Source organism: Tyto alba, unplaced genomic scaffold (assembly GCF_018691265.1).
Source record: "Tyto alba isolate M040663 unplaced genomic scaffold, T.alba_DEE_v4.0 Super-Scaffold_47, whole genome shotgun sequence".
Classification (NCBI taxonomy): Eukaryota; Metazoa; Chordata; class Aves; order Strigiformes; family Tytonidae; genus Tyto; species Tyto alba.
Genome location: NW_024881323.1, coordinates 25,644,426 through 25,672,138, shown reverse-complemented (window position 1 = coordinate 25,672,138; position 27,713 = coordinate 25,644,426). Strand labels below are relative to the sequence as shown.

Below are 27,713 nucleotides of genomic sequence, written 5' to 3'. Positions count from 1 at the left end.
CCTCAACTTTGTTTCCCACAGTATTTTAGAGGATCCACTCTGTCTTGTACCGGAAGCTGCTCCAGAGTCACGGTTCCCATTTTTCCGATTTGAGAGTAACCCAGCCTTTTAAAGTACCGCCTGGAAAGGTCTTGGAAAGAAGTGACACTTTGCGCTAATCCCACCTGGCACTGCTTGTACTTTTCCCAATGCTGGGTGGCTTTGAAGAGCTCTTTGCACACAACGGGCACCGGGCCTCTGTTTGCAGCGCAGCCGATCGTCCAACAGCTCTTCCCGAGCCGGCCTGCCCGTACGCCAGCAGAGCAGCGTTATAACCTTGCCAGGCGTTCTCCAGCGCTCCTTGGGCCAGATCACACAACACCTCGCTCTAAACAACGATCGAGTGCATCCTCTTCACAGATGAGCAAGCAAACGCATACACAAGCACTGCTGCCCAGGACGCGTGCCCCCACTAACAGGTTGAATCAAGATTTGCAAACGTGCTTGAAAGTAATACCGAGTTCCGGGATGACGGGAGCGTAGGCAAAAGCTAGGTAAGGCTTCCAACCAGTAAACCGACCCGTGCCAGTCACCTGCAGTACGCTTACATGAACGTTAATAATGGGAGATAAACTAAATGAGCAGTCTACGACCGTGTATTAGCTACAACTGCTTGTAGTTGGTTCTTTGAGTAAAATCTTACCTGGCCTGCATAGCTGTTGGATCCGGCTGAGACGAGCATACCGTTCTCGCCCTTTCGGAAGCCACTACGAGATCACTAGGCTAGATGAAACGTAAAGGCCTTCCAGCGCCCTGGATTCTGAGGGCCACATATGCTTGTGCTGTTGGTGCTCACAGAAATCACACACTACTTCCCTGCACCCTTCTCTGTGTACTGAAAATACGGTTGTAGCACCAAAAGGCAAGCGATCGGTCACGCAGCGATAGCTCCTGCTTTTGTCTGCATTTAAGCCAAGTTGAACAGCAAGGCACACCACAGCAAGGACTGCTGTGGGATAAGCCTGCTCTTAAACTATGCCAGGGGATACACAGCCAAGGAGTAAGCGACCTGAACCAACGGACACGTCGGTAACTGTAACTTGCATTTTTCCCTCTCCCTCGCATACTGGTCATCCACACGGCAGAGGGCTTTGAAAAACACATTTTATTTAGGAACGGCTTGAATTCAACAGGAACCACAGAACATTTATCTCCAAGCACATCCAAGAGACTCGTTACCTGGACTACTTTGCCGAGAAAAAAAAAAGCATTCCTGGATTGGAAACCTGCAAGTTTTGCACAGAAGACAAAAGTACCAACAAAATAAGAAAAAACTGCTACCTTCTTACTTGAGAGTCTACAATTTCATAGTATTCTCAGATTGGCCTAGACTAAGAGGTGAAAAGCACTGCCTATCAACTCATGAGAAAACACGGGCTGGCTGCTGCCTGTAGCTTGTTTTTTCGCCACCAGAAATCAACAGCTAAGCTATTTGCGATTCGGCACATGGGAACAGATGAAAAACCGCCAGGTGATTTTGCATCGTGATACTCCAAAGTAGTTTGGTCTGAACGGGCAGAGAAGTTGCTGTTTTCTTTGCTGACATCCATTTTCTCCAAACCATCTCCAGGTATGCTTTTTGAAAACGCTTCCACTTCAGCACGATCCTCCTCAGGATTGCTCAGAGTAAGCACAGTTGCCTTATCTCTAGTCTCAGACGATGCATCCTCCGCCATTCCATGATGATGCTCCCATGAATCCCCAGGCAGTGCTATATCATCGTTGGTTACCTTTATTAAAATACAAAAAAAAAAGCCAACAAAACCTCACAGTCAATAACATGCAGGTGGTTTTTGTAAAGGGAAGACAAAAAACCCCCCCAACATATACTGATATTTGTGTCCCTAGTGTCCCAAAAACCACACTGCAACTCTGCCTCAGGGAGAGGACGAGGTACGGCTGGTGGCTCTGCAACTCTAGCACTAGAACAAACAGGGAAAGGTAACTGACTTTCACTCCCCTGAAGTCCAAACATACCGGAATTCAGGTTTATTTGACCATCGCCCCTGAAGGAAAATCATCTGACAACCACCAGCCTCTTTTCCGCTCGTTACAATTCCGCCCGATGTTAAGAAGGAAAGGCAGAAACGAAGCAGACACTGGGCAGGAAGCGGTCAAAGATCCCTGTTTGGCCACATAACCAAGTGTCTCAAAAGCAGTACACCGAGAGCTTGGTGGCAACCACAGTTCTAGTTTCAGCTGTCAAATTCTTGAAAACACATTTACCATCGTGTCAGTATAGGTCTTGGCCTAAATAAGATTATCATAGCCGAAAAAGTCTCTCTCCAAATATTACTTTGGATGAACTGATTACAAAAAAGCCAATCAAAGTTTATTCAGGTACACCTTCCTTCCAGAATACTAACATAATCCAAATGGATTTTTTGCTATTCCTCTCCACACACGTAGCTCAAAACTGAACTTTGTGAAAAGGCTGCTTACCTATCATATCGTGAGGAAAAGGTTTTCTGCTCATTTCCTGCCCATGCTGCTCCAATTCTGGATAACACATTACTCATGAAAGTTGCTATGATATCCAGATATCCTGAATTGGCTGGTTTTGTTGATCTTGATACTGGCTTTGGTCTCGCAACTGTAAAGCACAAGAGAAAACCTATCAGCCTTGTGTTATCAAAGTGAGCGTTTCTTGACCGCTGTATTCCCCGCGCTAAAAATTACCTCCTCTTAAGGCCGACGAAGGCAAATGGTAAGGCCTGGCTCTCTCTGCAGCCAGCTGCCTTTGAACTCTAGGAAGGATCTTCCGATATGGGCGTAATTCAGACTTTCTGGCACATGCCCCCTCTCTGAAGCGAGGATGGCGATCATTCCGATGAATAAAAAGCGTAAAGCAGTTAACTAATTACAGCGAGTGCACTGCACAGAACAGCAGCAAGTTCTACCCATCAGCACACGCCAACTTCACCCGGTAATTTTAGCAAAGTGGAAGGCAGACTAGATCAGTAACAGAACCGACAACTGTCAGTTAAAACAGTTCTGGCACTCAGCAGAACCTTATTCCGATACGCCTCTTGTTACCTTTGAGGAACCCCTTACAACAGGCAGTAAGAGGTGTAACAAAACCAGATCCTGACAACTTGTTTGTACCCTGCGGAGAGCTCCGACATGTAGACACGAGCACACGGCCCTGTTCTGCCCCTGGTCTTGGCACGGTCCTTCCGCAACTGCCTAACGAGCTGGGTCAGGGAATCCAACCGACGGGACCAAAGGCCGAGTAGAAGGGGGCAACTAGCAGGTGGACCAACTTCGTTTGACAGCAGTATGAATGCTACGCCCGGTGCGAGGCAAGAAGCAAACCCCAGAACTTTGGGGCTAGAGAACAGGCGACAGACCAGCTCTCTTCATCCCGAGTCTGTTTTTACCGTAAGTTAAGCAAACTCAGCCTCGCAGAAAGAGAGATCAAAAGTAAATGCAGCTCATGACTTCTGCTGCTTTCAGATGCACAAACCTTAACAAGCCCAAACAATGGCTCGAGCTGTATTCCTCACCTTCCTGCCATACCACCGCTTGAAAAGGCATCGCGGGAAGCTGAGCTAGCAATTTGGAACAACCACAGCTCCTAACAACGCTTGAGCGAAACCGCCAAGGACACCGACATGCATTTTGAATATCTGCCTGCCGACGGGTGATGTTACAGAAGGTCTAGCGGAACCTTTTTGGACCAAATTCAAGCCTGCCATTCTTGATCGCAGGTCCAGGTCTCAATATAAGGAGTTCTGGCAAACTGTCCAAAATTCTAAACCAAATAACAGACTAGAAAGCCTTTGACTGTAAAATCCACTAACTACAGCCCAGCTTACCCCAACAGTCCATTTCTCATCTGAGTTCCCTTCCTTGAAAGACACTCTGTGTTTGTTTGCTCTGGGAGGAGGAGTAACTGATTCTCCTGGAAACGCAGAGGGAGTTGCCTGGGGTGTGCTGCGAACGCTGGATCTGAGGATAGACCGAGGAGTAAAGCCGGGAAAACCAGAAGCAGATGTGGCCAAAACTTCAGCTTTCTATGAAAAGAAAGAAAAATATTTAATTGAAAACCAATTCGTACCTTCAAAACGGAAGACTCCACTTCTCCAAAGCATTAGTTTCCATTACAGACTGAGGTTGCAGAGGCAGGGAGGACAAAGTTAACCTCTGCACTGCTCTTTCTCCAAAGGTATGAAAATCTTAACGATAAAACCCCCCAGGATCTTGTGGATTTTTGGTTTTCTTTTGGTATGTTGGTTGGTTGGTTGGTTGGTTGGTTTTTCCCACCAACACCAACTAAAATGTGATTTTTCAAATTAATTTCCTGAGGAAACAAGGATATGGCGTCTTGATTTCTGCATTGTTCTCTCCCTTCCCAGTAATTTTTGCAATTCCTACTCTGCTCTCTAAAAGGCGTACCACTTCAAATGTTACCCCAGCTACTGCCACTGAACACACTGCCATGCAAAATGGCAATCAGCAAAGCAACAGCGAGAGCTTATTGCTTCACTGATGAATCCATCCGCGCGCTACACCAAATTAAGGGGCTGCTGTACAAATACCTACACATCTTCACCTAGAAGCATCCAGGTCTTCTTACCTCGGCTCGGAAGAAGAATTTACAGTATGGAAAGGGTTTGAAAGGGGGAGAAGGAAACTAGCTCAATGAGAGAGGACAATATTCAATGAGAAGAAAAAGGCTGTCATTCAGAGAGATCACAACTACTTTGTTCAGGCAGGCAAAGGCAAAGAGACCCGCACCAAGAAGACAGGTCAAATGTTGTTACTTCCTTACAGGAGAAGAGTTTGAAGGCACTGAATGGACACACAGTTTAGCGCAAACAATTAACCAGTACAATTGCTGCCAAAAGCCATCACTGAGTTGGACAGAGACTGACATCCCTTAATGGACATCACTTAGCTGTCACTCACCTCACCGGATTAAGAAACTGAAGCATGCACGTTCTTGCTGGTGGCTATGCAAGTCAAACTGTGCAGAGCTGCTGAGCGCTTGCATAACGAGATGGTTAAGCCACAAACTGCATCTTTAAGGGTCTAAGCATATTGAAAAGCCCAATTTTAACTTCCTTTGTTCTGCACAGTTCATGAAGTTATGGGACAACGTGCCTACTGCAATTAGCTTAGAACTAAACTTGCCCTCTTCAAGGCTTTTCCCAACTTCCTGCTTCCAAAAGGACTGTATGTACAACCACCCCACATGCTCTGAAAATTTGACACAGTTTGAATCCAGCAGTGTTTGTGTCAAACATTTTGGTGGTTTCATTTTAAACAAAGTTTACAGGCCATTTGTTTGGTCGGTTCTTACTGTTTTTCCAAATACAAACCTTAACCACAAGAGGAGTCTGTAGCAAATTGAACTCTGGTGCTCTTGAAGAATTCTTTTGTAACAATGGTGACTGCCAGCTACCACCCTGTGCTGCAGAACATGAAGGGACAGGACGATCCACCAAACCCAGCAACCTGTTAAGATACCCAATTTAAAATATGAACATAAATAAACTAAGGAAGAAAATCACGCGGCGTTCAAGAAATCTTGAGATGAGATGTAAGAAAGACATTCAAGGAACGAGAAATAGAGGTGAGCCCTCACTGTTGGGGGGTGTATCAGGTCCACGCACAAGTTACCGCCTTTTCCTTTTTTCTTAGTTACTTCTGTACATTTCAAGCTTGATTTCCTAAATCACTGCCTCTTAGGGAAGAGAAATCCCATTTTAAGTTGACCAAGGGATGTAATTCTCACGTCAAAGAGAAATTCACCTGCATTTCAATGCTGGGACCACTTCAAATTCTCCACCGAGTTGTGTCCTTAAATTGCCCTTTTCTTTACCAGATACAAACTAAATGCAAACAGAGCACTTTGCAAACACAGAAAGTATATACACACGCACACACACACATACATATACACAGACATAAGAAAAGCAACACCATTTTGAAATATTCACTCTCTAGATCTACTATACCTGGAAGATTTTTGTGAAAATCTTGTGACCAGTGTCCCAACAACCGCACTGCGCAACTCTGCCTCAGGGAGAGGACGAGGTACGGCTGGTGGCTCTGCAACTCTAGCACTAGAACAAACAGGGAAAGGTAACTGACTTTCACTCCCCTGAAGTCCAAACATACCGGAATTCAGGTTTATTTGACCATCGCCCCTGAAGGAAAATCATCTGACAACCACCAGCCTCTTTTCCGCTCATTACAATTCCGCCCGATGTTAAGAAGGAAAGGCAGAAACGAAGCAGACACTGGGCAGGAAGCAGTCAAAGATCCCTGTTTGGCCACATAACCAAGTGTCTCAAAAGCAGTACACCGAGAGCTTGGTGGCAACCACAGTTCTAGTTTCAGCTGTCTTAAATTCTTGAAAACACATTTACCATCGCGTCAGTATAGGTCTTGGCCTAAATAAGATTATCATAGCCGAAAAAGTCTCTCTCCAAATATTACTTTGGATGAACTGATTACAAAAAAGCCAATCAAAGTTTATTCAGGTACACCTTCCTTCCAGAATACTAACATAATCCAAATGGATTTTTCGCTATTCCTCTCCACACACGTAGCTCAAAACTGAACTTTGTGAAAAGGCTGCTTACCTATCATATCGTGAGGAAATGGTTTTCTGCTCATTTCCTGCCCATGCTGCTCCAATTCTGGATAACACATTACTCATGAAAGTTGCTATGATACCCAATATCCTGGATTGGCTGGTTTTGTTGATCTTGATACTGGCTTTGGTCTCGCAACTGTAAAGCACAAGGGAAAACCTATCAGCCTTGTGTTATCAAAGTGAGCGTTTCTTGACCGCTGTATTCCCCGCGCTAAAAATTACCTCCTCTTAAGGCCGACAAAGGCAAATGGTAAGGCCTGGCTCTCTCTGCAGCCAGCTGCCTTTGAACTCTAGGAAGGATCTTCCGATATGGGCGTAATTCAGACTTTCTGGCACATGCCCCCTCTCTGAAGCGAGGATGGCGATCATTCTGATGAATAAAAAGCGTAAAGCAGTTAACTAATTACAGCGAGTGCACTGCACAGAACAGCAGCAAGTTCTACCCATCAGCACACGCCAACTTCACCCGGTAATTTTAGCAAAGTGGAAGGCAGACTAGATCAGTAACAGAACCGACAACTGTCAGTTAAAACAGTTCTGGCACTCAGCAGAACCTTATTCCGATACGCCTCTTGTTACCTTTGAGGAACCCCTTACAACAGGCAGTAAGAGGTGTAACAAAACCAGATCCTGACAACTTGTTTGTACCCTGCGGAGAGCTCCGACATGTAGACACGAGCACACGGCCCTGTTCTGCCCCTGGTCTTGGCACGGTCCTTCCGCAACTGCCTAACGAGCTGGGTCAGGGAATCCAACCGACGGGACCAAAGGCCGAGTAGAAGGGGGCAACTAGCAGGTGGACCAACTTCGTTTGACAGCAGTATGAATGCTACGCCCGGTGCGAGGCAAGAAGCAAACCCCAGAACTTTGGGGCTAGAGAACAGGCGACAGACCAGCTCTCTTCATCCCGAGTCTGTTTTTACCGTAAGTTAAGCAAACTCAGCCTCGCAGAAAGAGAGATCAAAAGTAAATGCAGCTCATGACTTCTGCTGCTTTCAGATGCACAAACCTTAACAAGCCCAAACAATGGCTCGAGCTGTATTCCTCACCTTCCTGCCATACCACCGCTTGAAAAGGCATCGCGGGAAGCTGAGCTAGCAATTTGGAACAACCACAGCTCCTAACAACGCTTGAGCGAAACCGCCAAGGACACCGACATGCATTTTGAATATCTGCCTGCCGACGGGTGATGTTACAGAAGGTCTAGCGGAACCTTTTTGGACCAAATTCAAGCCTGCCATTCTTGATCGCAGGTCCAGGTCTCAATATAAGGAGTTCTGGCAAACTGTCCAAAATTCTAAACCAAATAACAGACTAGAAAGCCTTTGACTGTAAAATCCACTAACTACAGCCCAGCTTACCCCAACAGTCCATTTCTCATCTGAGTTCCCTTCCTTGAAAGACACTCTGTGTTTGTTTGCTCTGGGAGGAGGAGTAACTGATTCTCCTGGAAACGCAGAGGGAGTTGCCTGGGGTGTGCTGCGAACGCTGGATCTGAGGATAGACCGAGGAGTAAAGCCGGGAAAACCAGAAGCAGATGTGGCCAAAACTTCAGCTTTCTATGAAAAGAAAGAAAAATATTTAATTGAAAACCAATTCGTACCTTCAAAACGGAAGACTCCACTTCTCCAAAGCATTAGTTTCCATTACAGACTGAGGTTGCAGAGGCAGGGAGGACAAAGTTAACCTCTGCACTGCTCTTTCTCCAAAGGTATGAAAATCTTAACGATAAAACCCCCCAGGATCTTGTGGATTTTTGGTTTTCTTTTGGTATGTTGGTTGGTTGGTTGGTTGGTTGGTTGGTTGGTTTTCCCACCAACACCAACTAAAATGTGATTTTTCAAATTAATTTCCTGAGGAAACAAGGATATGGCGTCTTGATTTCTGCATTGTTCTCTCCCTTCCCAGTAATTTTTGCAATTCCTACTCTGCTCTCTAAAAGGCGTACCACTTCAAATGTTACCCCAGCTACTGCCACTGAACACACTGCCATGCAAAATGGCAATCAGCAAAGCAACAGCGAGAGCTTATTGCTTCACTGATGAATCCATCCGCGCGCTACACCAAATTAAGGGGCTGCTGTACAAATACCTACACATCTTCACCTAGAAGCATCCAGGTCTTCTTACCTCGGCTCGGAAGAAGAATTTACAGTATGGAAAGGGTTTGAAAGGGGGAGAAGGAAACTAGCTCAATGAGAGGGACAATATTCAATGAGAAGAAAAAGGCTGTCATTCAGAGAGATCACAACTACTTTGTTCAGGCAGGCAAAGGCAAAGAGACCCGCACCAAGAAGACAGGTCAAATGTTGTTACTTCCTTACAGGAGAAGAGTTTGAAGGCACTGAATGGACACACAGTTTAGCGCAAACAATTAACCAGTACAATTGCTGCCAAAAGCCATCACTGAGTTGGACAGAGACTGACATCCCTTAACGGACATCACTTAGCTGTCACTCACTTCACCGGATTAAGAAACTGAAGCATGCACGTTCTTGCTGGTGGCTATGCAAGTCAAACTGTGCAGAGCTGCTGAGCGCTTGCATAACGAGATGGTTAAGCCACAAACTGCATCTTTAAGGGTCTAAGCATATTGAAAAGCCCAATTTTAACTTCCTTTGTTCTGCACAGTTCATGAAGTTATGGGACAACGTGCCTACTGCAATTAGCTTAGAACTAAACTTGCCCTCTTCAAGGCTTTTCCCAACTTCCTGCTTCCAAAAGGACTGTATGTACAACCACCCCACATGCTCTGAAAATTTGACACAGTTTGAATCCAGCAGTGTTTGTGTCAAACATTTTGGTGGTTTCATTTTAAACAAAGTTTACAGGCCATTTGTTTGGTCGGTTCTTACTGTTTTTCCAAATACAAACCTTAACCACAAGAGGAGTCTGTAGCAAATTGAACTCTGGTGTTCTTGAAGAATTCTTTTGTAACAATGGTGACTGCCAGCTACCACCCTGTGCTGCAGAACATGAAGGGACAGGACGATCCACCAAACCCAGCAACCTGTTAAGATACCCAATTTAAAATATGAACATAAATAAACTAAGGAAGAAAATCACGCGGCGTTCAAGAAATCTTGAGATGAGATGTAAGAAAGACATTCAAGGAACGAGAAATAGAGGTGAGCCCTCACTGTTGGGGGGGTGTATCAGGTCCACGCACAAGTTACCGCCTTTTCCTTTTTTCTTAGTTACTTCTGTACATTTCAAGCTTGATTTCCTAAATCACTGCCTCTTAGGGAAGAGAAATCCCATTTTAAGTTGACCAAGGGATGTAATTCTCACGTCAAAGAGAAATTCACCTGCATTTCAATGCTGGGACCACTTCAAATTCTCCACCGAGTTGTGTCCTTAAATTGCCCTTTTCTTTACCAGATACAAAACTAAATGCAAACAGAGCACTTTGCAAACACAGAAAGTATATACACACGCACACACACACATACATATACACAGACATAAGAAAAGCAACACCATTTTGAAATATTCACTCTCTAGATCTACTATACTTGGAAGATTTTTGTGAAAATCTTGTGACCAGTGTCCCAACAACCGCACTGCGCAACTCTGCCTCAGGGAGAGGACGAGGTACGGCTGGTGGCTCTGCAACTCTAGCACTAGAACAAACAGGGAAAGGTAACTGACTTTCACTCCCCTGAAGTCCAAACATACCGGAATTCAGGTTTATTTGACCATCGCCCCTGAAGGAAAATCATCTGACAACCACCAGCCTCTTTTCCGCTCGTTACAATTCCGCCCGATGTTAAGAAGGAAAGGCAGAAACGAAGCAGACACTGGGCAGGAAGCGGTCAAAGATCCCTGTTTGGCCACATAACCAAGTGTCTCAAAAGCAGTACACCGAGAGCTTGGTGGCAACCACAGTTCTAGTTTCAGCTGTCTTAAATTCTTGAAAACACATTTACCATCGTGTCAGTATAGGTCTTGGCCTAAATAAGATTATCATAGCCGAAAAAGTCTCTCTCCAAATATTACTTTGGATGAACTGATTACAAAAAAGCCAATCAAAGTTTATTCAGGTACACCTTCCTTCCAGAATACTAACATAATCCAAATGGATTTTTCGCTATTCCTCTCCACACACGTAGCTCAAAACTGAACTTTGTGAAAAGGCTGCTTACCTATCATATCGTGAGGAAATGGTTTTCTGCTCATTTCCTGCCCATGCTGCTCCAATTCTGGATAACACATTACTCATGAAAGTTGCTATGATACCCAATATCCTGGATTGGCTGGTTTTGTTGATCTTGATACTGGCTTTGGTCTCGCAACTGTAAAGCACAAGGGAAAACCTATCAGCCTTGTGTTATCAAAGTGAGCGTTTCTTGACCGCTGTATTCCCCGCGCTAAAAATTACCTCCTCTTAAGGCCGACGAAGGCAAATGGTAAGGCCTGGCTCTCTCTGCAGCCAGCTGCCTTTGAACTCTAGGAAGGATCTTCCGATATGGGCGTAATTCAGACTTTCTGGCACATGCCCCCTCTCTGAAGCGAGGATGGCGATCATTCTGATGAATAAAAAGCGTAAAGCAGTTAACTAATTACAGCGAGTGCACTGCACAGAACAGCAGCAAGTAATTCATGAAGTTACGGGACGACGTGCCGGCTGTACTGGAGCTGGCAGCAGTAATTGTTTACCACAGCCCACTTCCTTGGGAGCAGGTGATCATGTCTGGTGCAGCCAGCTGATGTTTGCAACAGCTCGCATCCCAGTGAGACCCCCCCGTCGTCAGCTGCTGCACTGAGCCCAACGCTCGGAGACACCGACGGGGGCCACGGGGGGTCTGAGGCAAAGATGCTTTGTGTTGTGCATGACCAGCACGGCCTGCACGCTTCCTTGCGCGTATCTGTGGCACAGAATTTATAGACGGGTCTCTAGAGACAGGCCTATCAGGGCTGTTCCCCGTCAAACTCCCTAGTTTGGATCTAAGAGTACTATCACTTCTGCTGACTAAAGCCAACACCTGCAGCTCAGTGCAACTCGCAAATAATGGGAACATCAGGTTACCACGTCTTGTGGCCTCTACAGCCCTGTCAGGCAAGATGGATGTATTTCCCCCTTGATTCCCTCATAGGCACTCACCTGACCCAAACTGGGTGGCTGGACATCAGCTGGCCTGGGAGACAGCCAGCCAGCTGCAAGACACCTCTTGCAGCTATCATGAATGGCTTCACGTATTAAAGGACCAGATTTCTTCAAAAAATTCAAGGTCTGAAACGTCAATCAAAAACTACAGATTAAGACAGCAGTATTATTCAGTCACTAAGGGTCTGGCTAACCACTAAGAGAAATAGGATAATTGTTCACTTAGACTCTCGGGAAGCTCACATCAGCAATATGCTTTGCGTTAGCAATCCGAGTAAGCATTACTACGTAGAGTCGTAAGGACGGCAGCCAAACTAGCAGTTACAGTTTCTAAAAAAAATCCTGTAAAACAAAATATTGGCCCTTGCAATGCTTAAGTATTTTCTCCCTTCTCTGTCAAAACACGGGCCTTTCTTTTTCCCTGAACACTGACACAAATTACTTTCTGTACAAGCTAAAACTAACACACAACTTCAAATCACGCTTTGCATGAGCCTTTATAAGCCTCTCTGTGCAGAGGCTGATTTATGTTGGCAATACGTAGTGAGCTGAAACTTAATTCAAAATTATTTGCCACAAGCTGTGCCCTGGCTTGGAAGTTAGAATTTGGCCAGGGTCGGGAAAAAAAAAAAAAAAATTTCTTCTCAAATACTTCTCAAACACAGTTTTTCACTTTCTCCATTCTGTCCTCCTATTTCAAGCAGACCAGGGATCAAAACCCTAACTCAAGACTACACAGGCAGTGCGACTGAAGGGTAATAAAGAAGAAACAGCTTTCTTCTTAGGAACGCTTTTGTTCTTGCTCCTAGAGCAACGTTGTATTCCCTTCTAGACGTTCAGTCTCGGATCGCGCTTCATCAGGAGGCAGTGCTCACTTTACAGTTCCAAGAGCAGACTGAAAACATTCTCATTTGCATAAAACTGGCAGGGTACAACTGCAATTATGCGTGTGGATGGGCAGGACGAGCATAAACCCATCTCTGACAGTGAAAGCAGTGCAGGAGAAAACTTGGAAAAGGTCCATCTCTTCACATTCTCAATAAAGATTCGGTAAATGATCACCTCCTTCTGGAAGCTGGTGCAAGTCATATGGACAACTCCGGAGTTCAGCAAGCACGTACCATCTGCAGAAACAACCAACATTTGACAAGCTTCCATACGCTCACAGTTACGTTATGACCAGTTTACAGTTTTTAAACAGCAGTATCTGGAAAGACAGATCTCAGTGCCCATCTTCCTCACCAGATCACTTACAGACTTTTTAAAAAAATAATTACTGCGTCTAGAACCTTCATCTCTAGCGCAATCGAGGTGCTGTGCTTTGAGCTTCAGTTCAAAGTCATTTCATTTTATAACCATCACCTCTTCGCAGGCTCTATCATAAAAGCACCAAACCCAAAACTCAGCACACTCTCGGATGTGTTTCACAATTTTAAATCCCACCTTAGTGCAACGTAATTTGAGTTGGGTTTGTGGGAGCTGGGGGTTTGGGGGTTTGGGTTTGGTTTTCGAGTGACAGAGAACAAGAGAACTATTTCATGTCATCTGACCTCAGTTTGAGCTTATCACTATAAAAAGCAGTGAAATACCTACCAAAATTATAGGAGCTTGGATTAAAAAACTGATCAGGTGGTGGATAGGAAGGAGGCACTCCGCGACAGAGACTCTGCTCACGTACTCGAATATCCAAAATGAGGCTTGGAGAAGTCATACTTAGTCCAGTATCCAGTGACCACAGCGCAAAATAGGGGCAGTCGTGAAGGAGTTCTTCCGGCCTTAAAGAAAACAAGTGCATAAGCTAAATGCCAACTTTCAGATGAATTATCTGGGGGGACACTGAAAAGAAGCTAAGAAAAATCTACCTCAGTGAATCTGGCATTTGAGCGTGATACCAGCGGTTAATGTCAAATACACCCAAGTAAGTAGATGGCTTTCCCTCACCATACGTATTCACTTGCCAGCTGAAGACTGATACACTGGTCTCAGGAGATATTACTGTAAAAGACAAGACGTTGTTTCTTATTTGTAGAAAACATGCCGTATCCGATATTTTTAAAGCACCGCTTCCTAGTTTGGTTTAATTCTGTTCTACCACTCATGCAAAAACAACACTGACTAAGAATAAGAAAAACAATTCACGGAGTAGCAAACACCTCTGTGACAGGTTCCAGGCATCCTGCCCCTTTTTCTTGTTCGGATTGTATCCGTTCCAAGCCAAATCAGATACATAATTAGTAGCTTATTAAGTTTTCCACGCATTAAGAGTTGAACAAGACATTTAGCTAGATGAACAGCTGAGCAAAAAAAAATATGCTAGGAACACAGACACTGCTTCTTTTAGAAAGCACACAAATAGTCATCGTATACACTTGTATCACTTAGCCAGCATTACTAATTTCCAGCTTTGTCTCAACCACACATTTTCAGAACAGCTCCTCTCCTGCATGTCCGCACCGAAAGAACACAATTATCACACAAAACAAATACAGAAACAAAAGTTACAGGTATTTTTTCCATGCCTCATACTTCAGAAAAAGGAGGCAGAAAGGGGTTTTTTTTTTGCCGTTTGGGTTTTTTTTGGTTTTCTTGGGGGTGTTGGGGGAGTGGTGTTCTTTTTTGTTTCCAACAGGTTTTTAGAAGGCACTCCTCTCAGAAACATGGCACAAGTGGAGAAAATCCAAAGGTGCTTTGATTAGATTTTGACACACCGTTGCTCGAGGATGGCATCACAAAAGACACGGAAGTTGCCGCTTCAGGACTAAGTCAAAGACAATCAGCAGAAATAGCCTAGAAAGGTCATGCAAGTGTCTTTGTGACACCAGACAGAAGTCAAGGCCCGTAAGAAGCGGGGGAAGGTGACTAACGCAGTCAAAACAAACGGCTATGCAAGTTATCACTGCAGCAGGCTCGAAGATATGGTCAGAGCGTAACTGGATTTGTAAACCCAGAGAGGTATATTTAATTACTGCAAGATAATGAAAGACACCATAAGAGTTTTAACTGTGTACATGGTCAAGGAAAGCTACCGCTGCATCCTGGATCCTGCTCTCCCTATCACCTGGGAGCAGGAGTAACAGTCCATCACCTCCTGACAGACTAGTACCTCTGTACCTGGCAAGTGGCCGAGGGAGGGCAATAACAGCACTGCGCATCCAGCAAGTTCTGGGCCTGCGCAACTGGTGGAAAACACCCAAATAGCTCATCAGGAGCTGGGCCAGAGTGGAAAAGTCCCTAACGAAAGTCAGTTATCCTGGAGCCCATAAACAGTGACCCCAGGTGAGACCCTCTGAGCTCTTCTCCTGGATCGCAGTGGGCCTGTGACCAGCATCTCCCCTGAGTTGGGATGCCTCTCAGCTATCAACTCCTCGAGGCACCGTCTGCTGTCGAAGCCAATGATGGGCTGGGCAAAGTCGCCCCCCTCGGGTCTCAGTTATTGGCTGTTGAGGAATGATGATGCTTTGCAAGTATTTGCTCTAAGTTTGAGAAGAGGGAAATTTTAACCGTAGGCTAGCTTTTCTTCACCCGCCTCTCTACTTATCTATGTGTTTGGGTATACACAGTTGTTTTTACGAGTGTGGGTACATACATATTTCACTGGATCCAAATATTTTTGTCTGTCTGTGTATTTGTACATCTTGTGTTTATGAATAAACATATGTACTTAGATAGATAGATAGATACGTAGATAGATCGATAGACAGACAGACAGATAGACAGACAGATAGATAGACAGATAGAGAGAGAGAGAGAGAGAGAGAGATAGAGAGATAGAGAGATGGAGAGATAGATTTAGGATACCACACAGTAAGTCATTGCGATTCTTGTCATTTTTGAATCTGTACAGTTAAGTCACTATTTTAATCATAACGTATTTTACTGAATTATTTTGTAAATCATTCAAGTGGTTAATGATTAAGTGCTGCTACTCATTAATAAATCTCAATTTGCTGCCAAACTATTACCGTGTTAGTATACCCATCCATGACACCTGGGAGAAGAGACCAACCCCGACCCTGCTCCCACCTCCTTTCAAGTAGCTGTAGAGAGCGACACGCTCTCCCCTCAGCCTCCTTTTCTCCTGGCTAAACAACCCCTGCTCCCTCAGTCGCTCCTCCTAAGACTTGTTCTCCAGAACCTTCAACTTCAAGGTGCGGCCTCACCGGGGCTGCGTACCGGGGGACGGTCACTGCCCCAGTCCTGCTGGCCACACTATTGCTGATACAAGCCAGGATGCTCTTGGCCGCCTTGGCCACCTGGGCACACCTCTGGCTCACATTCAGCCGGCTGCCGACCGACACCCCCAGGTCCTTTCCCGCTGGGCAGCTCTCCAGCCACTCTGCCCCAAGCCTGTAGCGTTGCGTGGGGTTGTTGTGACCCAAGTGCACTCGATCCCCTCATCCAGATCGCTGATACAGATCTTAAACAGAACTGGCCCCAATGCTGAGGCCTGGGGAACACCACTTGTGAGTGGCCGCCAGCTGGGTGCAGATACAGACATAGGTGTGAACAGGGAAAAAAAAAATATTCAGATCACATTCCTAAGCAACGCAGAGAATGATCTTCTTTTTCCAAGAAGACAGCTGGAGGAATAAAATGACTGACAAACGTTGCAGAGATGGCCCTACTATACAGTGCTATAGCATGTCAGCAAGCACAAAATAAACCCCAATTTCCCCCTTAAGGAAGTCCCACAAAACTCAAGCAACCCTTTTGTCTATTTAAATAAGCCCAACAAGCTCGTCTCTACAGATACTCAAGACTTTCTGACTTTCTGTGGGTACAGAACAACATTCACTGCTTAGATTCCCAAACTACTTTTTTAGAATAACCAAGCACGGACATCAGAACAAACCTTCATTAACGCTATCCTCTCCGTCAACCGGCTTGGGAAATTTTTCTACAGTCTGGCAGCTCAGAAATTTGGTATTGCCGGTCGGCCCTCTCCAGGGAAAGACTCCACACGTGAGATCTAAACTGAACCTTTCGTCACAGTATTCCAAACCCTGGGGAAAAAAGGAGAGACAAAAGGTCACTTTGGCGTAAAAACATGCCTTATTCCTAAATATGAAAGAATCTATGTACCAGAATGTAACATAATATGCACCTTATACTGTGTATTTCCCATGAGCTTCTTTCTGATGGCAAACAGAAACAACATCTGGCACGCAAGAGAATCAAGCGTCAAATCCTAAGGGGTATCTTTGGCTGTAAAGGCTTTGCACGTTTTCAAAATTTAGCATTCCCCTATCATTATTCGGTTCTAATCATGTTTTGCAGAAATCCTTGCAACACCAGGGTTTCTTTACAAACCGGAGGACAGATCTACAAAGAGGTATCTGAAATCAGGCGATACATACGCATGCAAAGCTCTTTGCTCTTGATTACAGGACTGAGGATGTTAGAGAAGTCTTGGCACTACAGCAGCTGAAGCTCTGTCAAGAGGTGTTATCTACTGGCACACCACCAGAGCGAAAACACATCCCTCTGTAGTAGCTGTGAGGACTTCTTACCGAGTAACCGTCTCCTTTCAAACCACATAAGCTTTTACCAGCTCCTCCTCTAATCTTGTCACACTAATGGGTGAAATATCCCCCGGTTCCTTCATCAAGCACGGCCACCAGCAAAAGGGGAAGCAGAGAGGATGTGGGAGGCACGCGGCCAAGGCGTTTAGGATCATGAATTACTACAGAGCCAGCAAACTACTTTGAGATATACCGAAACCCCAGCAGGATTGTGCTGAACCTCTGATACCACCTTTTCCTAGGGAAGCATTAATTGAAATACTGTCTTTCCAAATACAGAATTTGTTCAGGCTGTCTACCATGCAACACATCATTGTGTGTATTGACAAATAGCAGCTCTACAATTTAAAACAAAAACAAAAACAAAAACAAAAAAAACAACTCACCAACACCCCCTCCCACCTAACACACAAAATACTACCACCAAGGAAAAACCAACACAACAATCAATTGTACCACACTCTACCGAAGTTTCCTAAACTTTCAGAGCTCTAAAATGAACTGGTACGACACAGTACACTCCCATAGGATTTGATATGATACATCTAAATCACCTAATCTGAGAAGAGACAAACCTCCTCTTAACCGTTCTAGGAAATACTACTAATAAGTATCAAGGCTGGCTTTAAAAAAAAAAAAAAAAAAGGGTCTTTCATTACTGAAAAGAAAAATGCTGAATTATGCTCTGAAGCACGCACAGTTCATTCTATTTTATCAAGTAACTTCTGCAATAACAGACACCACCAGACACGTGCAGAGTAGAGAAGCCAAAACCACCTCTTTGAAAAACTAGCATGAAGCCCAAGCAACCGATCCCGTTTTCATTACAGAAGGAACGATCACTAAAACCAGTTTATAATAAATGATGTTGTCCAGAATGAGAAGTCCATCATTCCAAAAGACCGTTGCATCAGATAAAGTCCTCAAACTCCATAAGCCTTTTGGAGATTAATTTGAACGGCTATCAATTTCCTCTCTTATTCATCTATGAACAGCCACAGAGTTGGGGCAGAGGGGAAGGGAAAGAAGATACCAGTTCCTGCCTGAGACACCTTCTGAAGCAAACCACTGTATTTTACATTTTCCACTGGGGCAAGCAAATCTAAGCTGAGCAACTCCGCTGTATGGAAGGTGTTAAGTAATTACTTTGTGGACCAGTAAACTACAAGGACAGTTTTCAAACGAGATGCGCTGGTCAGACTCGGATATGAAAGCAGAGCCTCTATACTCTGTCCAGCCGCAGGCACTGTGTAGGACAAGGGCCAAGATGTGCTGCATGGCCACGCCTGGGGGCACTAGATTTACCAACTCCCGAGATGGCATAAAAATGATCTTTGTAAGCATAACTTCAACATTCCGTTACATTAATTGCTTGAGCACAGGCTTAAACCAGCCCTGAAGGCAGTGGAGACACAACTCTGATGCTTATTTACAAAACTACAGTGCCACATGTTCCAAAACTCCTATTTGTGACTTTTTACCATGGTAAGAAGTCAGTTGCACTGTCTCATAGCCTCAAGTCTGATTCCTGGAAAGTAAAGCACTGCTGTAGTAGACACAAGTCTTTCAACTTCCTCTGAATTCTATTCAATGAACGAGGGTCAACGCTAGCTTCCTCTTTGTTTACTCAAACTTGGCCTGGCAATCGGGAACAACTCTTACACTTTCTGCCATGGAAGATGGACAAGGATCTTGACTCAGCCAGTCATATAGGCAGAGAGCCATGTGGTACTGACCAATCTCTGACTACAAGGAAGTATTCTGAGACTGAAAGTGTCCACCGTCGAGCACAGGGCCTGGCTTAATGCATCTTTGGGGTTTGGGGAGGGGGGCTTGGGAGTTGTTTGGGGGGCAGTAGGTATCATCAGGTCTCAGTACGAAGCTACACGGCTCATCTGGAAGCGAGCTGAAGAACCCATCTTTTCTCCCCGGAGGCTCCAGCTGTTTAGTTCCTTCTTCAACTCCCTCCCGAGATTGGTTCCTGTTTCAATCTTCCACAGCACTCAGCACAGGGAAGCAGAGGGAGTAAAATATCTCAAACCCAGAGACTGGTGCCTGACACCTGCTGGAAGCCTGTGAATGTACTACTGATTGGACAGTCTGCAGAGGGTCAGGAAGTCTTACAGTAATTACACCACAGCTTTCTCAGGTCACAAACACAACAACATTATTCAATCCTTTGGTGTGCTTTTTTAAAAACGGTGCCAAGCAGAATTTCTAGTAGACCCATTCTTAAAGGCTGCTGAAGGACCTCAGCTCTCTGAGGTGAAATCTGGTGCTACTCACATCTTCAGTTAAGAAGAATTTTATTTGGAAAAGCTGCTGCCTCTTCGGGAGTTGCATGTATATGGGCTCTTTGCAGACGAATCTAGTTGGAACACACGACACTGCAGTGTGAAGTTGTATGACTTGTTCTCAAGAAGTACGGACAAAGGCCACGCCCAAGAAGACTCGGCAAAACATTTTTTTTTTAGTCAGCTCTGAGTTTTGACGGCAAGTATTAGCCCAGCCAACTCAACTGCTACTCACGAAGAGGAAATTACTGTTTTCAGCTTTTGACATACGTGCACGTCTTACCTCGTACATGACCTGTCCTGATGCCAGGCGTTTTCTCTCATGAAATAGTAACTGCAACAGATGTAAACTCACAGCGTCACCTTCACTGAAAAAGGTACAAATTATATGTGATTACAAAGCTGCTTTATAGTCCTTGTCATCACCTCATCAGAGCTAGACCAAAGCCTTCTTAATAGCATGCTCTTGCTGAAAAGAAAAACCCACTGCCCAAAACATGACAACCGGTCACATTTAGCAGCTAAAACACAAAGGAGGAAATGCTGGCACTAACAGCTTTGGGGACAAATGCCAACCATGCAGTCTGAAAGCTTTAATATGCTGTATGGACTAACGTTTGTTGGAAACGGTTCTTCACCGTGAAGCGTTCTCCAGCAAAACTGCTTTACAGTCACACCCAAAAAGATTGACACTCTCTGGACAGCTGGGCTGATCAAGTAGCTTGCTGATGCTGAAAGAGAGAGGTCTTTCTTTCTCCCCTCCCCTCCCCTCCCCACCAAACTTCCCGTCCCTCTCTTGCATACGCTGCACCCTTCCACCTTCTGATCTGATTCATTAGCCCGGCAGGAAACCATCGCCCTCTCTGCTCAACAGTGAGCGTTTTGTGCCAGGTGAGCTGAACCGGCTCGTGAAGGCTCCAGAGGCTGCTGAAGCTGGCACGAGGTGACAGGCAATACTGTCACCTCCCTCCTTCCGGGGCAGCAGGCTGCGGTAGCGGCACGTTTAGTGTTCCAGGTCTGCAGCCTCGGCTCCTTTCAGCGGCAGTTTCATACCACGGTGCGAATATCAAAGAAATCATGAAGCAGTCATCAAGAAACAAAGCAAGCGTTTAAGAAAGCGAGCACAACAATACAGCCGCTGTTGCTTTGCCTCCTTTCGGGAGGCAGGAACCAGTAGGTCCCTCTTCACTTCTGCTAAATCCTGACAAGGTTGCATTATAAGCTTAACGGCTTCCGTACCTGAGAGAATCGTCTGCACAGCTGAACAAACGAAACATATATGCACGTATATATCAACTGTATGCGGACAAATATTGAAAAAAAAAAATAATAATCAGTGGCTTATAGTAAGTGTTTATTCACCTTTCTTGGGTAGACTGAACAGCCCACAAGTAGCAACAGTTGCGAGGATCCTTTTCAGGCTCTTGAAAAGTGACAGCATAGACAGGAATCCTTCCTCCTGCAAGCTGAGAGTGGTCCCTACAGGTTTAAAGAAATTTAAAAGAAAAAGAAAAGAAAAGAAATTAAGAGGTGATCCTACTGGCCCTAACAGTTTGTAGAGGGCTAGAAGCATCTCCTGAGAAAAGAGCACCTTCTGTGCTTATCCTCAAAGTACAGAGGTCATAATTCCCTCTCAAACAAGTGAGTCAAGGAAGCAACTACTTTTTATGCAACTGTCAAAGGGTGAGGAAATTACTGTCCATCCAATGGAACAGCCTGGGTTTATGCCCTTCTCTGCCTGAGGGGGAGGAACACAGACGATTACTGCAGCTGCCAGGCAAATGACTGTTCTGGCTGCTGTAGCCTACTTCAAGATTGAACTTAAAACGCAGCGTATCTTCTGAACAAATGTAAACCAGTGCCAAACAGAAGTAGTTCCTCGTTTCTTTACTTGGACTACGTAAAGCCCCTTTCTTCCAGACTTCTGAACCTTATCTGTACCTTCACAGTCGCTTCTTGCCGTCTAATTATCCCTCCACTGTCTATTTAGGCATCCAACAGTTTCCGGAGAGGCACTGCAGATTTGCTGAAGTGAATCCCTACCCGAATTTGGACAAATATTTCGAGCGAGATTGCTCTCTGGCAGATTTAAAATCATCTCTTAATTTTTCTATTCCTCGTGAGTTCACATGTCCCTTATTCTCATCTCCAAGTGTTCCACGCAAACTCTCATTCACGTGCATTGCTGCCTCAGAATGGCTCACTCCCCTGTTTCGGTCGAGGCTGACACGTAAGAAAGAATATGTTTTCAGGCACAGACCAGCTATTGATTCTTCATGTCTCACTAGTATCATCCGGGACACTTTAAAGAATATCACCACCAAAATCACACTAGCAACATAATTATGCCTTTCAATGCATGCCCTAATTGCAGTAACTTCTTCAGAAAAAGCATTTCTAAGATCTGTTTCATCGAAATACACACATTTCCTGGTTTCACCAAATGCCACCGAAAGAAGAAACTGTCTGATAAAAATCAGCTCTATCACGTCCTAACTGCTTGCCATAACCCAAAGAAGCACGCTTTCCACAATGCCTCAATCCACAGGCACAGTAAGGAAAACAATCCCGGTCCACTGGGGAGAAGGCGGTCCGCTCGGGCCTTGTGTGACTTCACAGCTCTGTCAGAAGAGGATTTCTAAGCATTCTTCCAAGATTACATGCAAAATTTCAGTCCCGGAAACAGTTCTCTTGTAATTAACGTCCTTCCTTAGGCAAAACATGGAGACCGGTGCACCGCCAGGCACAGCCAAGTGTAAAGGCCTACTTACTCCCTCTTCAACGTTTTCATGTTCCACAGTGACAGGTAGCCATCGGAAAAACCCACGACGAGATGATTGCTTCTGCTTATGTAGCTCAGGGTTGATACTGCTGTTCCCGAAGGATTTTGTAATTGAAAACAGAGATGTCTCCCTTCTCTGGCCACAGTTTTTCTTCTCTTTGGAACTCCCACAGGAATTCCACTGGCAACTTCCAGATCTACACACACAAAACCACACAAGGAATGAATGTGTTATGCCATTCACGTTGCATTTTCAACACTGACGTGACTACACGGGTAACCTAATTCTACCAGCCAGGCAAAATACCCATTTATGCAACGCTTCTTTTGCTACTGCCGTCTTCTGTGTATTCAGAGAACATAAGAACTCTCCGATCGGACGGGTATTCTCCCTCGTATGGCAAAACCAGGTAAAAGCGTAACCTTCAGCGACAAATTCGGCTTGGACTTTGGAAATCAGGAGTTGGGGCTTCACGGTGAAGCTATCTGAAGTGCCATCAACTCCCAAAGCCACTGCTGTATTAGCTGGAACAGCGTATGCCATCTGAATACACCAACCGGAGATCTCATTCACCCACATGCATGAATTTTGGAAAGTCGGATTTGTTTCAAAAAGCAAGCTTAAGATCTGCCCCAAGTCAGCTAAGAGAAGCAGAACAACGTTCCCAAGAAATAGGGCACCTCCGGCACAACTTCCTGCCAGGCAGCTGCACCGACTCAGACGGTGAAATCCCTACAGCTCACCGGCAAGAATCACGGGGACATGGGGATCGTGGTGGGAGGGGGGCGTTTACAGCATTAGCGGGAGCACTGGGCCACTCCCATTTTTCATCAGTTCAGGACTAGGTGATGTCAAACTGCCACCTGTAATCAGCACTCATCAATGTCTGCACACGAGTATCTGCAAAGTGGCACGCATACTGTTTGTTAAAAAGACACCAGGTTTCTTCCTTTTAAATTCAAGTTTAAAAAGCGCACGCTTACCCGATGCTTCTCTTTCATTCTGACTGCAAGATAAATTATCCAAGCAAAGGTCAACCAGAAGTAGGTGGCCAACATCTGTAGCCACTGCTGCCACGCCAAAGAGCCATTGCAGGCTCGGATGTAGGTGCCGAGCGCTCGCACTGGTGATGCCTCCGTGATTAGTTATGAGCTCTACAGCAGTTACCTACAGGGAGAGTGCAAGTCAGTATTTAAGCTGCTTGACAAGCTAAACGGAAATCATTCGAAGGTGAAACCAGAATTAGCACATCAGAAACAAGAAGGTAAATACAGGATCATTAGGCTTACAGACAATATCCAATTTTATCAAGAAAAAATAATAAAATAAAGCCCTCTACAAACACCTGGTACTTCTTCCCATTCACTAGATCTCCCGCAGTTACTTAACGGAATTACCTTCCGCTCACATGGCGCATTCTGTTATTACAGCTCACCAACCTCCCTTTGCTACCTGGAAATAATTAAGTCTAAGAAAACACAGAAAATCAGACGTATGCAAGAAACTTGACCGTAATTAAGGGACCGAAGGAAGACAGACAAAACTAAATCGCCTTCTCCCACTGCTCACAGCCCATCGGCACTGGGACACCGGCTACGCCTCCTTTGCCAAACAGGTATTACGATAAATCATGGCTGTAAGTCACACGAGGCAGCGGTCAAGTCGCATGGTAGACGCACCATCTGCATGGGAATTACACATTTTTACACAGTGTTCAAGGGAGATACTGGCTCAGTAAAATTTACGCTCGTCCTCATGGAGGGTAAAGGTAACAACCAGATAAACTAAAAAGTTTTCCATGCACACCAGCACTTTTGTGAATGGGAACAAAAATTTGAAAGGCCAGACTAAAACAGCAGCAAAAAGAACAGCAGCTTGTGGGATAAAAAGCTAACTCCAACTACGGAAGAAGCCTATAGACCAGGAACATTTGTCAAAATACCGTTCAATAGTTCTGAAACATGCAACCATTATAAACCAATTTTAGATAATTAATGCCTTACATTCAGATTCGCTTTTCCAAGAATCCCATTCAAATAATACTCCACTGACACTCTGAGTTTTCTGCTGTGCTTCACGTGTATATCCAGAGGGCAGTGAGAGATGCTCACACACACACACACAGAATTACACCAATATTCTGTCGAAGCTTGAGAGTTTGTTTTTTTAATTCTCTGAGTGACTACACACCTACTCTTACTAGAAGGCAGTTATACGGTCACTATAAATACCCTGTATTAAAACACTAAGGGCTTCACACCTTGGACCACAGTTACTCTAAGCTAGTGTTAAACTCTACAGCTTAGCTGTCCACAGAAGATATACCCACGTGGAAAAGAGTCCAGAAACAAAGGTGCTCATTAAAGCCTTAAAACAGTAACGACTGTTAGTACTGTGGAAAGTGATGTTAAGAACAGATCTGCATTTTACGTTTAAAGATCATCAGCGTGAAGACCAGAGAAACATTCCAGCAGACTCAAAACGCGTATGACGTAACTTATAATTTGGAAGTACGAGTTACCGAAGAAATTCAAAACCTATGGACCGTGGCCAAGTACAAGTTTTATCTACTTGGTTTTGCTTACCCTTACTCCCACACTCACAACTTCAAAGCTAACAGTCCAACTGGCAATACCTCTGCCCTGTCTATGCCCGTCTGCCTCATCTAGTCGCAAAAAGATAGGAAGCAAAATGAAAGCAACAGACCAAACATGCTTATAATCCAGAGCACTAGGGTGTAAGAGCAAACACTCAAATAAGCTGTGACTTTATTCCGAAATCCACAACCTTCATCACACAACAGCCAACTTTTCCCCCACAACGTTTCTTCACATTTTCTCCTGAGGCATTTCTTCGTGCTATAGAAAAACTCCCTAATACAACCGAGAACTACATTCGACCTCAAGTCACTTCTGTAGACACAGAGGCGGTAGGTGACATGGTCCTTCTTAACCTTTCCTTCTCCTATTCCCAGTTCACTTAGATTTAACAAATAAAACTATAAAAAGCAATGTCATTTTCCACAAATGTCATTTGCTTACTGATTATATGCTGATGTCAGCACACAGCATGCCCTTCCGTCTGAAACTCCGGGATTTCTCAAGGTGATAGGCAAACTAACACAGTGGAGCGGCAACCCAACTCCTATCTTCTGAAATTACCACAGTACAAATGCTTACTACTAGTAATCACACTGTAGCATTACAAACAAACAAGCAAAATGCCACCCGTGTTCTAGCAAGTCAAGCCAAATCACTTTACGGAAAGCTGGGTAAGAAAGAAGTATTTACTTGTTGCAGATTCTGGGAGGATAAAACCAGAATGCACCTTGATGTTCAATTAACTTACGCTGATTCTTGTTTGCATTAAGACAATGAGACTAGGGGTCATCACATCATTTGAGCCCAGGGCTTATACAAGACAGAAAAAATTGGCAACATCACAACACTGTATCCCCTCCACACAAACACAATTTCAATAATCAGAGGTTCAAGGGCCACACACGGAAAGTTGATCTTTCAACAGTCTGTCAGATAACTTACTAAAGGCTCTTTTTTCTAACCTAAGGCAACAGAAAGAATCTGTTCTGCTCTGAAGTCACCGGCTTGCTTGTCTGAGACTCATGGGACTGGGTCTAAGTCATTTACAGCACAACTACAGACCTCTGAGATATGTTAAAGACAGTATTTCTGACAGAATAAACCATTCAGGAAATGTATGCTACAGAGACTTTAAAGACTGGGGGGGTTTCCCTTTTCACTCTGCCCCAAAAAGCATAGTTTTCAATGCCCTTTTTTGTGGAAGCGGAGAGTTAGGTAACTATGTGCTCTGCAGTAAAACCACAAAACTTACCTTACGATCAGTCAACTCCAAAGATAATGGTACCGTTAGGCCCAGGATCAAGGCTGCCTTGACTGGATACTCTGAAGCGACAGAATGCTAACGCAATACAGAAAAAATACCTCCTGCAAAGAGACGCTCCAAAGCTTTTCCGGAAACAGGATCGTGCAGCACCTAACAACATAAAAGCTTCGTTTCTCCAATTAAAAAGCACGTACCCTTCCTGGAAGAGCCACGCCTTTAACCACTCTTGATATTCCAAGGTCGTACAGACAGAGAACGCTTCCCTCTGCTTCTTCCAAGCCAACCAGCAGCCCAGTTCTCTTCTGCCAGGAAAACTCCTTTACCACACGCACAGTGGGAGGCTGTTTATTTGCTCCCTGGAAACGGTACGCAGAGAGCCGCGCTCCTGTCACAGAGCTCACCGCCTGGAGTTGAGGACCACACGCCTGCCACGCCAGGCCATGGCTCCCTGGAAGAGAAACGCAAGAGGACTTAAGCAAAGGTCCAGCAGAAGACTGAAAACTGCCGAGAAGTCACAGTCACCGCCCTTTCCTTCAGTAAAAGTACCGAGCAGAGGAAGACCAACCCGCCCGATTCCGGTCAAGTAGTTAAAGCCACCCGTTGAAATCCTCAAGGAATGTATCTGAAAATTAACACCTTTGTTATTTTGCATTTGTACTTGTCACTCCCGCACTGAAGAGTTCTGATTGTTTGGGATAAAGATTACGAGATATTGATCTCTAGTCTGTTTACCATATTCAGCTAGGTTTTGCTAGAATCCTCTAAATACATAGGGGAATACAAGTCCTAAAGCCTACTTTGAGTAGAGCAAATCTAAACCAATTCGTTTCTAGTGTATTCATTTTACTTGCCACATGCCTACTTTGGGCAGGGATTTAGACTTCAGCAAGAATTTATCTTAAAATGGGCACCACATGAGTAAACTCAAACTGTTACACGTGCTGAGCACAGGAAGAATTTAACACGTGCTGTTTCACTGAACTTCCTCAAACTCAAAGCAAGGAGTAACTCAACTCAACCACTGCACTTCCAGTCAGGCAGGTGGACTCTAGCTGGTCTAAACAGAAGCCCAGGCATCCGGGCAGGCACCCAGCTCTACTTTCAGATCACCTAGAAAGTCAATGACCTAATCTGCTCAGCCACTTTCAGCAACTCTCACTGGGTACTCATCTGCGTCCTGTCAGATTCTTGGGAAATACGGATGCAGCGCTCAACAGCCTTCTCCCCCTCCTTCTGTTTTTATTCACACTAGAAAAGTAAAACCAGGGGGGTTTGCCTCTGTAACATTTCGGCATGTGACGGTCACAGAGATTGAGCTGGTACAAATCAATACGGCCCCAAACAACACTATTACTTTTTGGAAAACTGCCTCTTACTGAATTAGAATTTGAGGAGGGCCACCGACCCAGCAACGCTTACGGAAATTGTTCTGATGGCACAAGATGGGTGCAGGCTGCTGTAGTTTCAAAGCTGAGCTACACTAACGTTTTAATATGAA

General features: G+C 44.8%; 3 protein-coding genes across 3 annotated transcripts; all 3 read right to left on the bottom strand.

Moving 5' to 3' along the window:
• Nucleotides 1-2,662: 2,662 nt before the first annotated feature.
• Nucleotides 2,663-6,712, bottom strand: LOC122154787 (protein ELYS-like). The gene is made up of 4 exons (XM_042806592.1): nt 6,633-6,712; nt 6,003-6,110; nt 5,364-5,499; nt 2,663-4,055 (listed from the first exon to the last, which is right to left on the bottom strand). The coding sequence occupies exons 1-4, from the start codon at nt 6,707-6,709 to the stop codon at nt 3,759-3,761; spliced, it is 618 nt and encodes a 205-aa protein (XP_042662526.1). The 5' UTR covers nt 6,710-6,712; the 3' UTR covers nt 2,663-3,758.
• A 51-nt stretch (nt 6,713-6,763) lies between these two features.
• Nucleotides 6,764-10,876, bottom strand: LOC122154788 (protein ELYS-like). Its single transcript, XM_042806593.1, has 4 exons — nt 10,791-10,876; nt 9,520-9,655; nt 8,008-8,205; nt 6,764-7,016 (listed from the first exon to the last, which is right to left on the bottom strand). Exons 1-4 carry the CDS (start codon nt 10,865-10,867, stop codon nt 6,858-6,860), a joined length of 570 nt encoding a protein of 189 aa, XP_042662527.1. The 5' UTR covers nt 10,868-10,876; the 3' UTR covers nt 6,764-6,857.
• LOC116962625 (protein ELYS-like) lies at nt 10,876-26,706 on the bottom strand (the record flags this gene model as incomplete). The annotated part of the gene is made up of 11 exons (XM_042806572.1): nt 10,876-10,940; nt 11,027-11,174; nt 12,815-12,876; nt 13,346-13,527; nt 13,615-13,747; nt 16,605-16,755; nt 19,852-19,936; nt 20,931-21,047; nt 22,340-22,547; nt 23,335-23,518; nt 26,410-26,706. Coding segments are annotated over 11 exons (1,632 nt in total), but the record flags the coding sequence as incomplete, so codon positions are not given.
• Nucleotides 26,707-27,713: the final 1,007 nt, after the last annotated feature.